The sequence below is a fragment of the Mycteria americana genome, chromosome Z (genome assembly GCF_035582795.1).
Source record: "Mycteria americana isolate JAX WOST 10 ecotype Jacksonville Zoo and Gardens chromosome Z, USCA_MyAme_1.0, whole genome shotgun sequence".
NCBI lineage: Eukaryota > Metazoa > Chordata > Aves > Ciconiiformes > Ciconiidae > Mycteria > Mycteria americana.
In genome coordinates, this window is record NC_134396.1 from 17,994,992 (window position 1) to 18,011,207 (window position 16,216).

Genomic DNA, 16,216 nt, shown 5'->3' on the forward strand with positions numbered 1-16,216 from the left:
AATATAACTTAATATGCAATCATATGCAATTAGTTAGCTAAATACTGTTTAATTTGCAGCTTCGTTACCTTGTAAACTTTATATCATGCTTTAGCTTTGACAGTCTGTCTTTTATCACACCAACTCCTCGAATGTATAGCTGCTGCAATCTACTTGGCTTCTGTTCGGAACCATAACAATCAAGGATGGTTTGTTTTGAACCTGCAGTGTGCATGCTTGTGCAAAGGTCTAAGTTGTACACTTATGCAAACTGGAACATAATCTAAATGCCTTCTCTCTTGGGTTGAGACAGTTCTTCTGCCCTTACCACCTTTTCACCATAAGTTACTGCTGTTTCTTCCTGAAAGGTTAGTACTCCTCTTTGCAAACTTGATGGCTCTTACCTCAAGACTTAATGGAATTTGAGTAACTTCTATGCATTGTACTGATATTGTTTATATAATTGAATTAAAACTTTGTTTTCTTCCTTCCACCTTGTTGCCACAATAAACATAGCAAAACTCATTGTATGAGCACACAATATAGAAGGGGAAGGTGCTCTCTGTTTTAAACAAAACCGATTTCATTTTCTCACAGATACCAGGATTACTTGTGGTGGCATGGAGAACAAGGACTGCTAGCTATCACATCCTCATCTTGTCTCCCTGGTTCTTGATTGGTGTCAACACTGTGTGATCCCTGCAGCCTTGTTGTTTTGACAAAGAAGGCTCAGAGCCAGACTGAGCTGTAACATACAGTTGTTGGTTTGCATTTGTGGTATGCTCGTCTGTGGTGTGGCCTTGATGCTGTCAGCACTCCAGGCAGTACTGCCAGTTCTTTGCTTTTACCTTTGTTCATTCTTGGCTTTTGTGACTGCTCTTGTTCTTTTGACTTACTGCATGCACACTGCTCGCTTAACTCATACTCAGCCATTTATTCTGGTGCACAAACATTTATGCTCCGTGTGCTCCAATGTAATGATTCCTTTACAGAGCAGGTTTTTTCACCTGTGACCTTTTAATACTCATTTGCTTCTCTTGAGAGAAAGGAGGGATCATTACAAAAAAGGCTATAGTTAGGCCTGCTTTTCTTTGAATCTCTCTTGTTCCCCCTTGCATTTCATACTCAACTATGTCAACTTCATCTCTGAGGTAAGGTATTCTCTCCATATGGCTGTAATAAAGTCAGGATAAAACAGGGATAGGTCTTGATGTAGCTTGTCAGGTTGAGATACAAGAACTTCTTGGAGAGCTAAACTCAGTGCTTTGAACACTTCTGGCAGGCTGTGTTTCAACATACACCTTGCTGATACCCAGTAGTGTGAGGGGCTGGGGAGAAGATGTGCATGGCTGCAGTCTCTTTTTGGCTCCAAAATACAGCACTGCCTAGGAAAACCTTATGTTGATTCCAGTCTTCCCAAAGACCTGCTGGGAATTAGATTTGTTCCTGCTGTAGCCCACCACCACTACCAGGAAGGGTCCAGAAGCAGCTCTGCTCTCACTAGCTTGAAAACTCTGCTTGGCCAAACTCTCTTCATCATATAATGCCAATTTCTCATTTTCAAGCTTCCCCAAGTAGAGCTGGAATAAAATCTGTTTTGATGCTATTGAACTAGACTCATATCATCTCTGTGGTCAATTCTAGTATTTTCTTTTTTTTCTTCTATTTGTGAGCAACTTAATTAGAAAATTTCTATTTATTTCCTTTAGGACTCTTACTATTTCAAATAAAAGGACAGGGAGTGTTCTGTCTTTTCCTTCCAAAGAATCAAATCCCCAGGCAGGCAGGTCCTGCAGGAGGATTTTCTGAAAGGCTTGCTGTGTGGTCAGCGCAGAGGCCATCAGTGTTGTGACCGTCTCCTCTAGTGCTGTCGCCTCAAATTGTGCTCAGAAACCTTCATATTAACAGTATTCATTACTGTGATAAGAACAGAACAGTATGCACAGAAGGGAGGAGGAGAGGGGGCATTTCACTCTTAATTAGAAAGCATTAGTGGAACGTGGTTTATTGCCTACTACAAGATATTTGTGCCACTTCAGTAAGGACGCTGACAGTTACACTAAGCTGATTGACCACAGGTTGTGAGCTATGTGCTTTGATTTTTTGAAACCTCCACTTCGGGCAAGGCTGGTAGGCAGGTACCCTCAAAGAATACTTATGCCGTCCTGCATGGATCTGCCACCCATGAATTAATAGATCTTTTTTTTTAAGGAAGAAGTTCACTGACAAAATTAACAGATAATCAACAAAATATTGCAATCTGGCAATTCTGAAGAAGTCTACTACTGGTTGACAAATGTAAAACTGTCTTTTTCTTGCTACTTGAAACTTACCCATATGTTCAGGAGCTTCCTCTGGTTTTCTCACGTCACCATCCTGAGGAAGTCAACAGAACAGAAAGACAGTGCCACCATGGTTTTTATCTTTATATGTGATGGTAGAAACCGATTTTAATCTATCGGACTTAACTGCAGGAGTTGAAATGCTGATTTACAACCGGATCAGTTTTCACTGCCACTAGAGGCAGTGTCTGACAGAAATAACGCAGATGGTCAGATGTGGTAACAACTGGCTGATCTTAACCCAACACTTGCCTCTCCAAGGAATGATCACCGCCAGCTTGAAACTCCTTGTATAGATGGAGAACTGGGCTGTCTCTCAGCATGCAGCTTGAGCCTGCTTAACTTTATATTCTTGCAGAACTTGTTTAGTAAGACCCTTTATATTGACCTTATCTAGTGACTCGGGGCCATGCAGGCTTCCTTTCTTCCATCTGTCACTCATTAATTCCAGTAAGACTTAGTACCTCAAGCCAGCACCAGACTCCCTGCTGCTGGCTGGTTACCTAAGTGTCAGAAATGTGTAAATGTGCTGGGAAACGCTGCTGTCTCCTTTTCTCCTAGCACAGTGTTTCCTTAGTGTCACCCGAGTTAAATGTCTATGTCAGTTATTTGTCGGGTAAAGGTATTAGCTGATTAAGAAACCTGAGACATCATATAATAAAATCCTGATTCAGGAATGAAAAGCTATACTGCATACAGTTGCTGAGAGGTCAGAAAGACAGACATTTGTAATTGGCATTACATGGTATTGTGCTAAAAAGGGTCAACAAAGAGTGTGCAAATGCAGCACCTGGAGAGTTCAGTGCAAAGCTGTATAATATTACTCTTCTGTACTTTAGTTACAAAAATTAACCTGCTCAGAAAGGTTTAGTTGGTGCCTTTCCTTAATAGAAAATGCAGATTTTAATCCACTTTGAATTAACATTGGAGCAAAAAAACAACTAAGCAACCAGTTTATTAAACTATCATTCTCAAAACAAAAGGGTTTTTTTAAGCAAATTTGCCTGGAAATACCATCCTTGTGGGTTTTTTAATACTAAAATCTTCAAATGCTATGGAATGCTTTCCTTCAAGTCCAAGAAGTGATTTAAAACATTTCCTTTGATCAGAATCTAACCAAATTTGACTACTAAGTGCATGGATTTTTTTTTTCCTTTTGATTTTTTTTTTAATAATTACTACCAGCTAGAAAAGATTAGTGTGAATTATGAAACACTAATAAAGATATAGTGGAAGGTACCATCATTTAGCATCATGACCAACCTGATATTCTGGAAGGGCCAGTTACATGTGTGTGTCTGGCCCCACGTGCACTGACAGTCTCTGTCACCTCTTGTCATCAGCCCCATCTCGGAGATTTATAGTTGCAGGTTGCTCTTGCCCTGCACTGGCAGATCGTTCAGTGCTCTCTTTGCTATTATAGTCACTCTGTGTGCCTCCCTGCACCTCTACACACAATCTTGAAGGTGATCATCTGATTATAACGGTAACAAATACTATAGTATATAAGTCTGTTCCTAGATCCCAAGCCAACTGATGCTCTTCTGAAAGCTGCTGCTGAGATATATAGTCTCCTGCCCCTAGAGAGGCTGACAACAGCTTGAAAGCTTAGATCCTAAAAGCTCAAACATCAAAAGATGACATAAAATTTACATTTTTTTCTGTTACTGGACTCTTTGCAGCCATTATTGTAATGCACTTATTTATTTATTTTTAAGCAGAGTGGGAACTGGAGAGTCAAATAAGTAAGGTGTAGCCACCAAGAACTCCCAGCTAAAAGAGTAACTGGTGACTTGGTGCTCTTGGCAAATACTGGCATGGGCCATACCCTGCCCTTGGGCTTCCTGCACTGAGCGAAGCATTAAAACACCTCTGAGATGCTTCAACTGCTAATGGTGCACCTTTGTGTCTATGTGGGCTATTCCCACTTGCTTTTTGTGAGGTCTACAGCTGGGCTATGCTGTGCTGTGGCAGCTGGTCCTGGCACGATTCCTAGATACACTGGCTTTTGGAAGATATCCAAAGGTTCTGGAAGCCCTTGGCTACCTAAGAGGATCTGGGGAGAAATGGTCCATAATCCAGGTGCTGGTGCATACTTGGAAAAAAACCTGAGGAAGTAATGAGTTTATCATGGCCTGCAGCCACCTAGACTGTGAGACGGGGATGGTCTTGCAGTCACACACAAGTAAAACTCCCAGGTGGTAAATAAATTATTTTTACTGTCTGATCACACCTTTGCATGGTGCTCCCCTTTACTGGAATACGTTTTCCACAGGAAACTATTCCAGCAAACATCACAGCAGTTAGGTCATTAGCTGTGTAAGAGGTTCAGTTTGGATCTGAGTGGTGGTTTCCAGAATATGTGCATGCACGTGCACAGACATTTCCCCTCCTTCCCATAACCACATTTTTTGACTGGTGTCTAATTGCTAGGCTCAAGCAAAATATACATTTACCTAAAAAGCAATTTCACATCTTTTGTATTTTAACAGGCACATAAAGTCTAAATTTGAACTATAAAAATGAACTAATTTTATGTATGTGGCCACCGTGATGTGTAACAATCTGGTTTTGTTTTCTTTCTGATTGCATTTACATTTGCAAAGATTTTCTGTATTTCATTTCACCTGAAAAACAGCCAAGTGGTAGATTTCTCCTTCTCATTGGATGCAGACTTTTTGTGCTCTTCTCTTTGCCAGTTGGCACAAACCAAAATCCTTTAATTACTGAAAAATCCTGAAATGACAAAACATTGAAAGCATCATTCCAAGTTGCAGCTCCATTTCAGAAGGTGTGAATAAAACGGCACAATTCCTAATATTTTTACCCTAAAGTACACAGAGCTGGTTCATAGTAAGCGAGTACTGAGGAAGCACAGAGTCCTTGAGCATTCCTGGTAAGTTATGATTTCCCTGTACTGTGCCAAAAAGCTTTCTGCTTCACCACTAACATCTTTCAAGTTCTCCATAGAGGTAGTAATGCTGAATTCTTCTCACAGTGAAGGGGGACAGTGAGAACCTCTGCTTCTGTTACAATAATCCATGCAGAAATGAGTTGGGAATGAGTAAAGTGGATGCAAGTAAAGGTGCAACATCTGCAAGTGAAACTGCAGTTGGGATCCAAGGGTAATGCCTTTCCTGGTGACTTGAGCAAAGCTGATGTGCCACAGAAGGTCACTGGTGTGTATGAAACAGGGCTGGATATCTTGCAGGCAGAGTTTTGTAGGCTGCCTGAAGGTAAGTGGATCAGTGATATGCTGCTGGGGCTTCAGGTTCTGCTGCTCTGCTCTGCTCTGCTCTGCTTGTGTACACACTGAGTGAGGAAAGTGGCTTCTTACCAGGATTTTTTCTGGCAAGTACCACATGGTTACAACTTCTAGCCAAACGCTTTCCTTCATTCCTCGCTCTCCAGCACCTGAACTGAGACCAGAGTTTTAACTCCATTCCTAGGTACTCCATTGCTGTTTTACTTACCATAGGGCCACTTCTTGCCCCCATTCTGCCTGACTCATTAAATCTCTGTAAATCTGTTTGTAAAATTCCTTATACAAAGCAAGGCCAAAGCATCTTGCCTTTCTCTACTGATGTTATGGATTCCCTGTCACTTGAAAGCCCTAAGTCAGAATTAGCATCTCTTCAAAGAGGCACTCTTTACCCCACCAAGATGAACAGTCTGAGGCAGGAATTACTGGTTGAAGAATTCTGGCCAGTAAATCAGATTAGGAGAACACAACAGCCTTTTCTGATTTCAGAATATGTATTTGATGGGTAAACCTTATTCTAAATGCATGGATAGTTTCAGAGTGACAGTTCTTTTCATGCAGTAACATCTGCTCATTGCTTTGCTATTAGCCTGCTTAGTGCTTGCCAGCAACACAGCAGGAAAGTTCAAGCCTTTCTGGTGACGAATTTTTCACTTTAAAAGCCAAGGCGCACATCCGAGGGCTCTGGGGTGCTCTAACTGATTGGAAAGTCCATTACAGAGCTCTGCTGTTTTCTTCAGTGCAGTTTTCTTCAGTGCAGGGGCTGGATTTATTTGTGTCAGTGATAATGGTGCTGGCATTAACAGACCTGCATGGAGCAGTGAATTAATGGTGTTCCCCATCCAGTGAATGCTTGTTGCTATCGCAGACATGCTGCTGTGGGTGTACTCTTCTGCCATACCCGTGTATCACCTTCACCAGTCTCTCTTTGCAAGACAGTTTCATTTTTAAATTAAACCTCAGATTCTCCTTCATGTTTTGACTTGATTTTGCAGATGTGGAAATTAAGCAAAGCCTGACCGGTCAGCTTCTCGTGATTGTATAACAAGTCTGGAACAGAAATAGAAGATGAAGGGAGTTTTGCAGAGTGCTTACTATGCTGCAATGCTCATGTTCCCATGTCTTAACCACATACTTCAAGAACCTGACTATGTTTCGAAGTTAAAAACACCAGTGGTTTTCCACTGCCTGTTCACTGGCCACACTGCTTTCCTGTCTGTTGTTCAATTCTTGGTTCTTTCTCTTCAGCCCTGCCTCTGGGGAGAGGAGCTGTAAATCAGAGGTGTGCTGAGACTCCTACCCCCAGTCCTGACTTGAGGAGTCCTCACCAGAGGCTGGGGCTTTTGCTGCTCCTACAGAGCAGGAACATCAGCCACACCGGTGCCTGAACTGTGCTGGGGTCCTCTGGGATGCCCGCAAGCTGGTGTCCTTTGCAGCTAAATAACAATCTGGTTGACAGAATTAATCTTACAACAGTGGTAAACACCCCGTCTCTAACTGAGTATATGCAGATGTTAGAGCACCATTAAGAATAAAGCACGTCTGCTTTTTATAAACTGTACCCTTACGGTAATTCTGGTCTCTTCGGTCCCCAGTATAACACCAAATTACGTAACGCCGATCATCATATGACCCGCTTCCTAAAGCATCAACTTTGTTTGTTTGCACACATGAGGAAAGAGGAAGGGCTTTTACGCAATACATCCTGCATTCCATACAAATTTCCTTTTGGGTACACGTAGCTACATTATCTACATGTATGTACCTGTATGCAGTTTCATAGCTTTTACTCGCACTGAATTCCTAAAGCTAGGGCATTTTGAGACTAGAAATAAAGTTCCAAATAGTTCTCTTAAATATTGTAACACACACAGAGACAACAAAGCAGACAAGGCGAGGGAGTCTTTTCAGAGAGACCCTCATTGCTACCATCGGTGGCTTTGTCTGCAAGAGCAAAGATGCCCTGCCATCACATAGCAGCCGAGAAATGCTCAGCTGCTGCCTAGTACTGCACTTGATTCCTGGCAACTGATGCTGGAGAAAGTACTTCTGAAACACCGGGAAAGGTCTCAGCTCCTGTTAGGAAAGCACAGCCCTCAAGCCGGCCTTTGAACAAACACGATTTTCCGTGAAGGTGTGGGCAGCGTAAGGGCCGTGGGACGCGGCGAAGCAGTTTGAAGCCAAGGCTGGTGCGTTCCTGTGGTAAACTTACATTTGGAGCCTGGTCTTTTAAGATCCCCATGTTCGTCTTATTCAGTGAGCGCCTTAAATTCCAGCTACTAAAAACCAGGTGTTTTAGAGGGTATACGAGCAGGCAGGTGATCTTAGCAGAGTCCGCGAGAGCAGGACAGCCAGCGGAGGCCAGCCCTGCATGGACTCGACCTAGATGGCGGAGCCGAGGACGGCACTGCCGCTTCTCTCGGCTCCCGCAAGCGAAACAAGAAAGTTCAAACACGCTGCGCTGATGCCGTGCAAGACAAGCGCCCAGGCGCCTCCCGCCGCGGTACAGTTCCCCGGGCCAGGCCCGGAGCACGGGTGCTCTCCCCACCGGCGGACGGGGGGGCTCCCGGTTCGGAGGGTGACCCTGGCTCGGGGAAGGCGGGCCTCCGCCGGGGCGGGCCGGCTGCCGAGGCCCGCCGCAGGGAGCGCCAACAACCGCGGCGCGGCCGCTCCGCGGCGGCTCGGGGCGCGGAGGCGGCGCGGAGCTCCCCCCCCCCGCCCCGGCCCGGGCCGCGCCGCCGCGCAGGCTGACGACAGCGGAAGCCGGGCGGCGGGGCCGGGCCGAGGGCGTCGCGGCCGGCAGCCGGGCAGAGGCGGTGCCGCTCCGCCCGCCGCGGCGGCGGCCCGCGCGCTGCCCTCCCCTGCCCTGCCCAGCCCAGCCCAGCCCAGCCCGGCCCAGCCCGCTCCCGCATGAGGGAGGCAGCCAGGGAGCCAGGCCGCGCCGCGCCGCCGGCATGTCCGCGCCCTGCTGCGCCGGCCAGGTAGGGGCTGGGGGGCGCGGGGAGGCCGGCAGGTGGGCGCGGCGGGCGGCGCGGGCCCCGCAAGCCCCCCCCTGCAGCGGGCCCGGGGGAACGCCGGGGGACGGCGCTGGGGACCCGCCCGGGGGCTCCGACGGCCGTCACGGAGAGCGGGGGGCGACGTCCCGGGGAGCGCCCGGCGGGGCCGGGGTGGTGGCGGGGCCGGGGCCGGGGCCGGGGCCGGGGGGCCGCATACCTGCGCTGCCCCTCGGCCGCAGCTTGGCGCTCGCCGCGGTCCGCCTCCGGGGAGCTGTCCTCTCCAGCGCAGTTAACGCGTTAAAATAGCAGCAGCCCTTGCAGAGGGGCAGCCGAGTGCAGCGGGGGTGCCTGTCTGTAAAGCTTGGCTCTTTAAGTGTTTATAGTGGTGTTTGTGCGGGGTTTCCTGGGTGAATTCCCCTGGTGTTTCAGGAGGACAGGACAGTTTCAGGAGGACAGGCAGGAGTACGGGCGGCGGAGCGTCGCTCTGCGGGCGGGCGTCCGCATCAGGAGCTGCGGTGGGCAGCGGGATGCGGATGGAGACGCGGACGTTGAGAGGAGCCTTCCCAAAGACCTGCAGTGCAAGGAGCGATTCCCAAAGGGGTGACAGATCGCTTAGAGCTACGAGAGGCGGTTAGATAATTGCCACCGGGTGCCTGCCTGGTGGTGGGGAGATGAGACCCCACGGTACAAGAAGTGGAATGGTCTTAACTTCTCTCTTAGCTGCTGGCTGCCTGGCTCTCCTCAGACCCTTTCACGAACTCCTTTAAATTTGGCTTGTGGAAAGATTCAGCAAGTGCAGGTGCAGGTAGAGGAAGTCAGAGATGAGAGCAAGTGGTGGTGGAGGGCAGTGCAGGACCTATGCCCTTCAGCATCCATGGGATGATGAATCAGTGCTCCGCATCTTACGACAGCGCACTTGTTTTCTTGGTTGAATCAGTTCTGATGGATGAAGGACTGTGGACTTGGAGGAGAAGGGTGATCGCAAGGCCCTGTCCAGATCTCCTCCGTGGTTGCACTCAAGGGAAGGACTCCTCTTCTTATCAGTTGTCTCTCTAGCCTGGTGCTAGACTGCATCTGCCCCAGGCACTTTATTTTGTGCTTCATTTTCCCAAATCTCCACTTCTGCAATAGAAACCCATTACTACTTGTCCCGTCTCCAACAGACTAGCCAGTGAGCTCATTCCTGTTCTTTTACATATTTAAACACCTACGGTCCTAATTCTATTGATATTTCTTCATTGGTCACTCTGCCCACCCTCAGCATCTGATTATTCTCTTGCTTTTTTGCAAACCACCTGGAAAAAATCTCAGATCTTTCCTGAAGGATGAAATCCTGGGCTAGATTTGGTCTTCTGGCTGTGGTTCTTTCAGGCTTCGGTGGACCAGGATTACTGAGTGTGCCTCCATGTGCCCGTCCTCCGCGAGCTCCCCTGCCTCCCACCAAACAGCCCTGGGTGGTCGTGGGGGACAGCAGTAACTGCATTTGGGTGGTCGTGGGGGACAGCAGTAACTGCATTTGCTGATATTCCTCTTAAAGCAGGGGGCCTCCCTGACTGCTGCTTCGCTTGCATTTTGGCAGCGTGTGAAACAAGTTTTGGAGCAGCTCAAAAAAGTGCTGTTAGTAGGTGCTGTTACTGCAGTGGTTCATGGCTGTTTGCATTTTCATTGCTTCTTTTGGTGTAGCTCCTGGAGAAGTGACTTAATACCAAGAGGATGAAACCATTGTGAGACTCATGGTGAATGGCATGGCTTTAGCGTGACCAAACTTTGAGACATTCTTAAAGCCACTGTTCCTACCCTGTGTAGTAATATCTAGTAGTAATGTGTTTTATTGACACTGATGTGTCACTTTGGAGTCTGTAAATAAACTGAACTTCTTAGTGGTGTTGGAGCAGAAGCAAAAGCCCTAAAGTGGATGCAGTCATAGCGCCAAAATTATGCAATACCCTGGGGAGACGTATTCTGCAGACTCAAGCACTATTTTTGATGTAAGACTTATCTGTGCTAAATATGGCATATTGCTGGAGTTATACCAGTGAACTTAGTGTGGATAACCTTTTTATGGGCTAAGATGATAAATGGCATAAACCACGTTTCAATAGCATGCAGTGTAACTTTTTTAAAAGAAAAAATGGTCTTTGCCTTCGTGACTTGATTTATTCCAACCTTGATGAGGGGATGTTTGTTTAACATGATTAATACACAAGCAAAACAAAAGGGATAGTTCTTCTTTCTCTCTCAACCCAACCTCCTCAGGCATTTTTATGGATACTGTTAATCAGGATGGAAAATTGAGAAGGAATTTGGCCTCTCCTTAAATGTTCCCCTGAAGATGAAGTTAACCCTGTCTCCAGAAACAGAGATGATGTGCTTGGGGAAAGATGGAACTTTATACAAGTCCTGAAAAACAACACTCATGTTGGGTCCCTCCTTTTTCCCTAAAATATACTAGTTTATTTGATTTGATATCCCACGGGGTGGGGTTTTTTTGTGTGATGTATTTTTGCCCTGTATATATCTTATATCTGCCTCTCTGTTTCTGTGGATCTGCTTTCCTGGAACTGCCTGAGAACTTTGGTATTGTCCTTCTGAGCTGTGAAAGTGCAGTCATCGTGCATGGATGTCTGTAGCTGATATCAAAGTTTTGTGAGTTAACATCACTTGACTATCCATTTTTTCTCCACTCATAATGCCAGCAAATTTTCCTAGTGTGAAGTAGACGATGAGTGATCGGTACTTCTGGTTTTGGGTCAGACCATGCTAAACATCTAGTTGATGGTGCCTGTCGGAATAAATGCATTCAGGTTTCACAGCACAGATTCCTGTTGTTAAAGGGTACAGCGGCAAGCTGCCAAACTTCAGTGTACTTTGGTTATGCTGATTTTGCACTCAAAAATTATTTAAAATAATCTTAATTAACATTACTGTGTGACTTTTATCCTTGCCCAGTAGACCCTGGGAACTTGCTTTCAAGGAACGCGGCCATTTATAAACTTTAATTTCTGCAGTTGGTTTTTATCAGGTGATGTCCAACCTTGTTTTGAAGAGAATTGTGATTTTTAGGTTTCTGAGCTGTAATAAACTTGCTAAATGTTTCTTCTTTTGCTAGTGTTTCATTGGTGGACCTATTTTGAGAATGCAGTGAGAATACAGTTTGGCTTGGGCCTCCACAATGCTTTTGATTACATAAAAACATCTGCTTAAATTGACAGGAAACAGGATTTTACATTTGGCTTTTCTTCAGTAGTTATTCTCAAGAGAATAAAGTTGAGATCATGGTTAAGAAAAGCAGCTGTTGCGGAAAATCTTTATTACAATGAATATGTTTTTTCCAGAGTTAAATAAATGTAATTTAGATAGTTAACATTAATTTTTGGGGGGCAGTATGTTGTAGCTGGGTTGTTCAAGAAGAGGGATTTTTCAATTAGAACTGGTAGTTATTAAAGTTTATACAGCAATTTTTGTAGGTCTGTTAAATCTTGAGTGCTTTCTTTAATACTGTTCTGCACTTAGAAATCATATCATGTAGTAAATGCGGTGAGATGTACTGCAAGTTAGAGTATCAGATTTTCATTTTATACCCAGCCGTCTAATTCTGAGGGGTTTAAAAAAAAAAAAAAAAAGAAGCTCTATTTATAAGATTGGCCTCAGCCAATCTTACAACTTCTGGGGCTCCTGGCTTTTGGGGCAAGGGAAGGAAGGCCCCCCTGCGCTCTGGGGCTGCCTGCCTCTCTGGCACCGCCTGTTTGCATCTGCAGGTTGAGAAGGGGGCTTGCAGTCCTGTCCTCGTGGTCTCCTCTTTTCATTACATGGTGAAAAGGGTGGCTGGGTCATCCCTGCCCAGGTTTGTGTCCTCTGAGGACGCGGGGGCATTGCTGGGGCAGGTGCGTGGTGTGATGCACTGCAGCGCTATGGGACGGTGCTGGTGCCGTTCCTGGCTCCGCTTCACATGGTGCTCCCCAAAACACGTCTCTTCTTCTGCAGATGGTCTTCCTGGGTGAGAGGGGCTTGGTTTATTGTGTTTAACCTGAGCCGGTCAGTTACAAAAAGAGAAATTTAGCTGTGGGTCTTTCCCCCTCTCACAGCTGCTTTTCCATGCCCCCACCACTGCTATTAGTCATGATTGAAGATGAAACTAGCTGTCTGAGGCCTGATGTCCGAGCATCGTAGTGTCCTCCACTTGAATATACAGTTAGGAAAAACATACTGTGGAAGGACTTTATTCCCTGTTTGCAGAAACATGGAGTTTTTGTTTTAAACAAATGGTTGCCTGAACAACTGAGTTAGCAAAGCCTGGTTTTCTGCAGCTTAGTCCATTGAGGTTGCTATCTTATGTCGATTCCCTTTCTAATAAATACTGAACTTGTGTTGCAGCCTTTTCCTTGCTCAGGGTTGAGAGATCATTTTTCTCTGCTAAACCTTTTGCCTATTTTCAAGGAAATTGTAAGAACGTAATATCTTTGAGGCCCCCATCTGCCTGCCACAGCTGGATAAAATTTGCTGCTGGATTCAAAAGTGATTAGGAAGGGAGGGAAAAGTGACCAAAAGACAGTGAGATCCTGTAAGTGTTGTATCATTTGGCACTTGCATTGCTAGGTTGGAATCCTTTCCCTGGCACTGCATAAGAGGCAGAAGATACTCCTTCTCATTCCAGGCAGAAGATACTCTTTCTCATTCCTGCTTAGTTTCCCATTGCTGCCTATTTTTTTTTTTAGCCTTTTCCTCTCGCATGCCACAATTTGGTTGCATTGTGGGTTGCAACCATGTACATAATGTAGAGTGAAGGCATTAAAAGAGCAGAGCCTTGACTTTTAAGGGCAAGGGGATACTTTTCTGTGGAACGATATAAAACCTACTGCTGCTTTTATTTTAATTTTTGCAAGTGTAGGTATTCCAGTGTGTTTTTTCTGTTACTGAGACTTTCATTACAATGGATGCACTGGCAGTTGTGGGTGCAAGACACACGTGTTTCAGGGGAGCAATTGAATGAAAGCCTGAGCTATGACTACAGTATAAGCTGAAAGTCTCGTCTGGAGCTGGTGACTGCTGTCATCCCAAACACATGCTGAGGCTGGATGGTGTTCTCAACTTAGCCATGTGAAGACACTTGGACCTGAGGTTGCTTTCAAGGTCCTTCTCATACCCAAGTTAATGGCGCTTCCAATTCTTTCTCAGCTGTGCAGGCTCCAATATGTTTTGACATGTTAAATACCTGGCCTTCTAGATTTTTAGGCTGTGATCGACCATTCTGCCGACGGAATTTGACCTACTGCGTTGTTCAGGTCACCCAAGAGAGAGGCTTCAACATGAGCACGTGCTGCCACATGAGGCGGTGAGGGACCGAGGCAGCCAGAGCTGTGGGGCACTGCAGCGTTTACCCATGACCGCATGCGGGGGGAAGGTGGCTCCGTGTTTGTTTTGGAGGGAGTCCTGACACACCTAGCAATCTCATCATCATTTTAATTACTGATAACTGGGATTAGTGATATGCTGGGACTGATGTTCACACTTTAATGATTGGAACTTCCAGCAATTAGAGATGGTTTATGCTCAAGTATTTAAACATATAAATGTTCACAGTCTGAAAATGGAAAGTTTTGCACGTCTTTCTGTCCAGTAGGACTGATCCAAAATGTGTCGAGCTGTCATCTCTTGCACTGAGTTTTAACAGGAACCGTTCTTAACGTTTTCTGAAGAGACCTATCTCTTGGTTTTTGTCCTTGGCTTCTTATGTTACAGTCACTGGCAAAACAGTGGTTTAGGAATACTATTCAAGATACTTCTCAAGTAGGCATTGTATTTAAAAATGCTCATCAAGAAGTATGCAATGGGAGGACGTGAGCAGGCTCCATTTTGAACCTGCCAGCGTGGAAACGTGTGTGAAGTTGGCTGTTGTGACACCGATCTAAACTGGAATGTCTTTAGCAATGCTTCGAGCAGGTAGTTGGGTTTTTTTAATATGATGTGGTGAGAAATGGTTAATGTTTTGTACCAATTTATTGGCTTTTGTCACTTTGTACAAAGTGTTAATGTCTTTTTTTTTTTCCCTGCCTTAAAGTCCTCTTGGACTCAGTACTGAAACCACCTTTTAAAGACACAACATCTTTGTGGAACAGCTCAGAGCTGTCAGTTCATTCAAAAGTGAAGCAGCTGTTCCAGCTACATGCTTTTAAGTCAATGCATACAGAAATTTCATTTTAGCTGCTTCTTCACTTCGGTGGTGCATGCACTTAAGCACTTACTGCCCTGCACTTGGCTCTCTGTCCCTGGCGATGCACCATATTGCATCTGTGTGTGCCATTCTACCTCTGGAGTCCTGGTCTCGAACATCAGAGCTAACCTGGAGAAAATCTGCTCACTGTATGAAGCGATGGACTCAAATTGTCAGACTTTGCTGTTGCTGACTTGTCTTTCGTCTTCCAGTTGCTCTGTTAGTAGCTCCTCCGTTGTGAAAGGCAGAGAAGTGGCTGCAGCATGAGCTGGAATGACCTGCAAATGAGAAAACCGTGAAATATGAGATGACAGGAAAGGACAGTTGAACCTGTCACCCAGCAGAGGTTGCTCTCAGTGAAGATTGACAAGGGATCAATGCAAAGAAGCTTCATAATCAGTATGTCAAATGACAGTACATTTAAAATTGCTCCCAAAATCACAAAGGCTTGATGGAAGGACTGGTGGAGTGGAGAGTACTATTGAAGGTGATGTAACCCAGATGGCACGACCCCAGTGCAAATAAAATACACCTTTTAAGTACAGTTGGCAAGGTGTGCGTGGAGGGCAGGCTGCTCCCACAGCGTGGGGTGCTGTGGGGCAGGGTCTCACCCCCTCTTTGGCTGCACACGGGGGAGAGGAGCGAGGTGACTTTGCAGTTGGGCTGATGCTGCTGCCATGATTTTGTAGGAGGGACTGGGGAAATTTGAGGGGATGCAGGAAAAAAACCCAAACAACTTAGGTGTTGGGAGGAAAAGTGTTAAAGCCTTCAAATGAGACCAGGGGTAAATGGTTTGGGTTCCTTCTTTGACGAGCGGGGAGAAAGACCAGGTAATTGAAAGGCTCTCTAAGCTAGTGAAGAAAGCTTCACCAAGAACCAGTGCCTGGGAACTGTAGCAGGCAAATTAGAAGGGGGGCGAGGGGGTGTCTGTTTTTAATGATAGATGTAAGTAACCGGAGGGACAGACAGTCCACCTCATACTGCTGTCAAATCCAGATGGTCCGTGCTAGTGGAAAATAGCTATACTACTGGGGAGCCGGGTGATGTGATACACTGCGAGACTCAGGTCAGACTAAACAATTGTCTTGATTTTTCCAAAATCATCAGGAGAAGAGCAGTTGGGCAGTCTTTAATTTAGATGTTTCGCAGTGGCATATTTTCTAATGCTGAGCTGAGTCACCACTTAGTAATGTTTGAGCATGGAGACAGAAGCTAATCATCCTCAGTTCAGTGTAACTTCAGCTCTGCCGGCGCCTGGCAGTGGCTCGCCCGCGTTTTAGCTCTTGGTGTAGCTGTCCTGGATGCTGCTTTCTCACCTGGGTTTTGAGCTGCTTGGTGCTGTATGGTAGTTCTGCCCCATGGTGCAGGGCACAAGCCCTTCGCTTTGGAAACTCAGCTCGGGACAGGAAAGCCTCACTGGAAAGCA

General features: G+C 45.8%; 3 protein-coding genes across 6 annotated transcripts in view; all 3 read left to right on the top strand.

Moving 5' to 3' along the window:
- Positions 1 to 7,139, top strand: part of CDK7 (cyclin dependent kinase 7) — a 35,408-nt gene extending 28,269 nt beyond the window's left edge. For 2 of the 4 annotated variants that reach the window (XM_075526494.1, XM_075526493.1), the window contains exon 12: positions 577 to 7,139. In XM_075526494.1, the coding sequence (XP_075382609.1) occupies positions 577 to 620 (44 nt within the window). In that variant the 3' untranslated portion in view covers positions 621 to 7,139. The remainder of the gene's footprint in view (positions 1 to 576) is intronic. The other 2 variants (XR_012778932.1, XR_012778933.1) reach the window with 2 other exon arrangements.
- The window catches only part of SLC30A5 (solute carrier family 30 member 5), a 174,109-nt gene that overhangs the window by 76,915 nt on the left and 80,978 nt on the right, over positions 1 to 16,216 (top strand). The gene's annotated exons all lie outside the window — the stretch shown is intronic.
- Positions 8,365 to 16,216, top strand: part of SERINC5 (serine incorporator 5) — a 43,953-nt gene continuing 36,101 nt past the window's right edge. Inside the window, exon 1 of the mRNA XM_075526617.1 lies at positions 8,365 to 8,564. Within this exon, the coding sequence (XP_075382732.1) occupies positions 8,538 to 8,564 (27 nt within the window). The 5' untranslated portion in view covers positions 8,365 to 8,537. The remainder of the gene's footprint in view (positions 8,565 to 16,216) is intronic.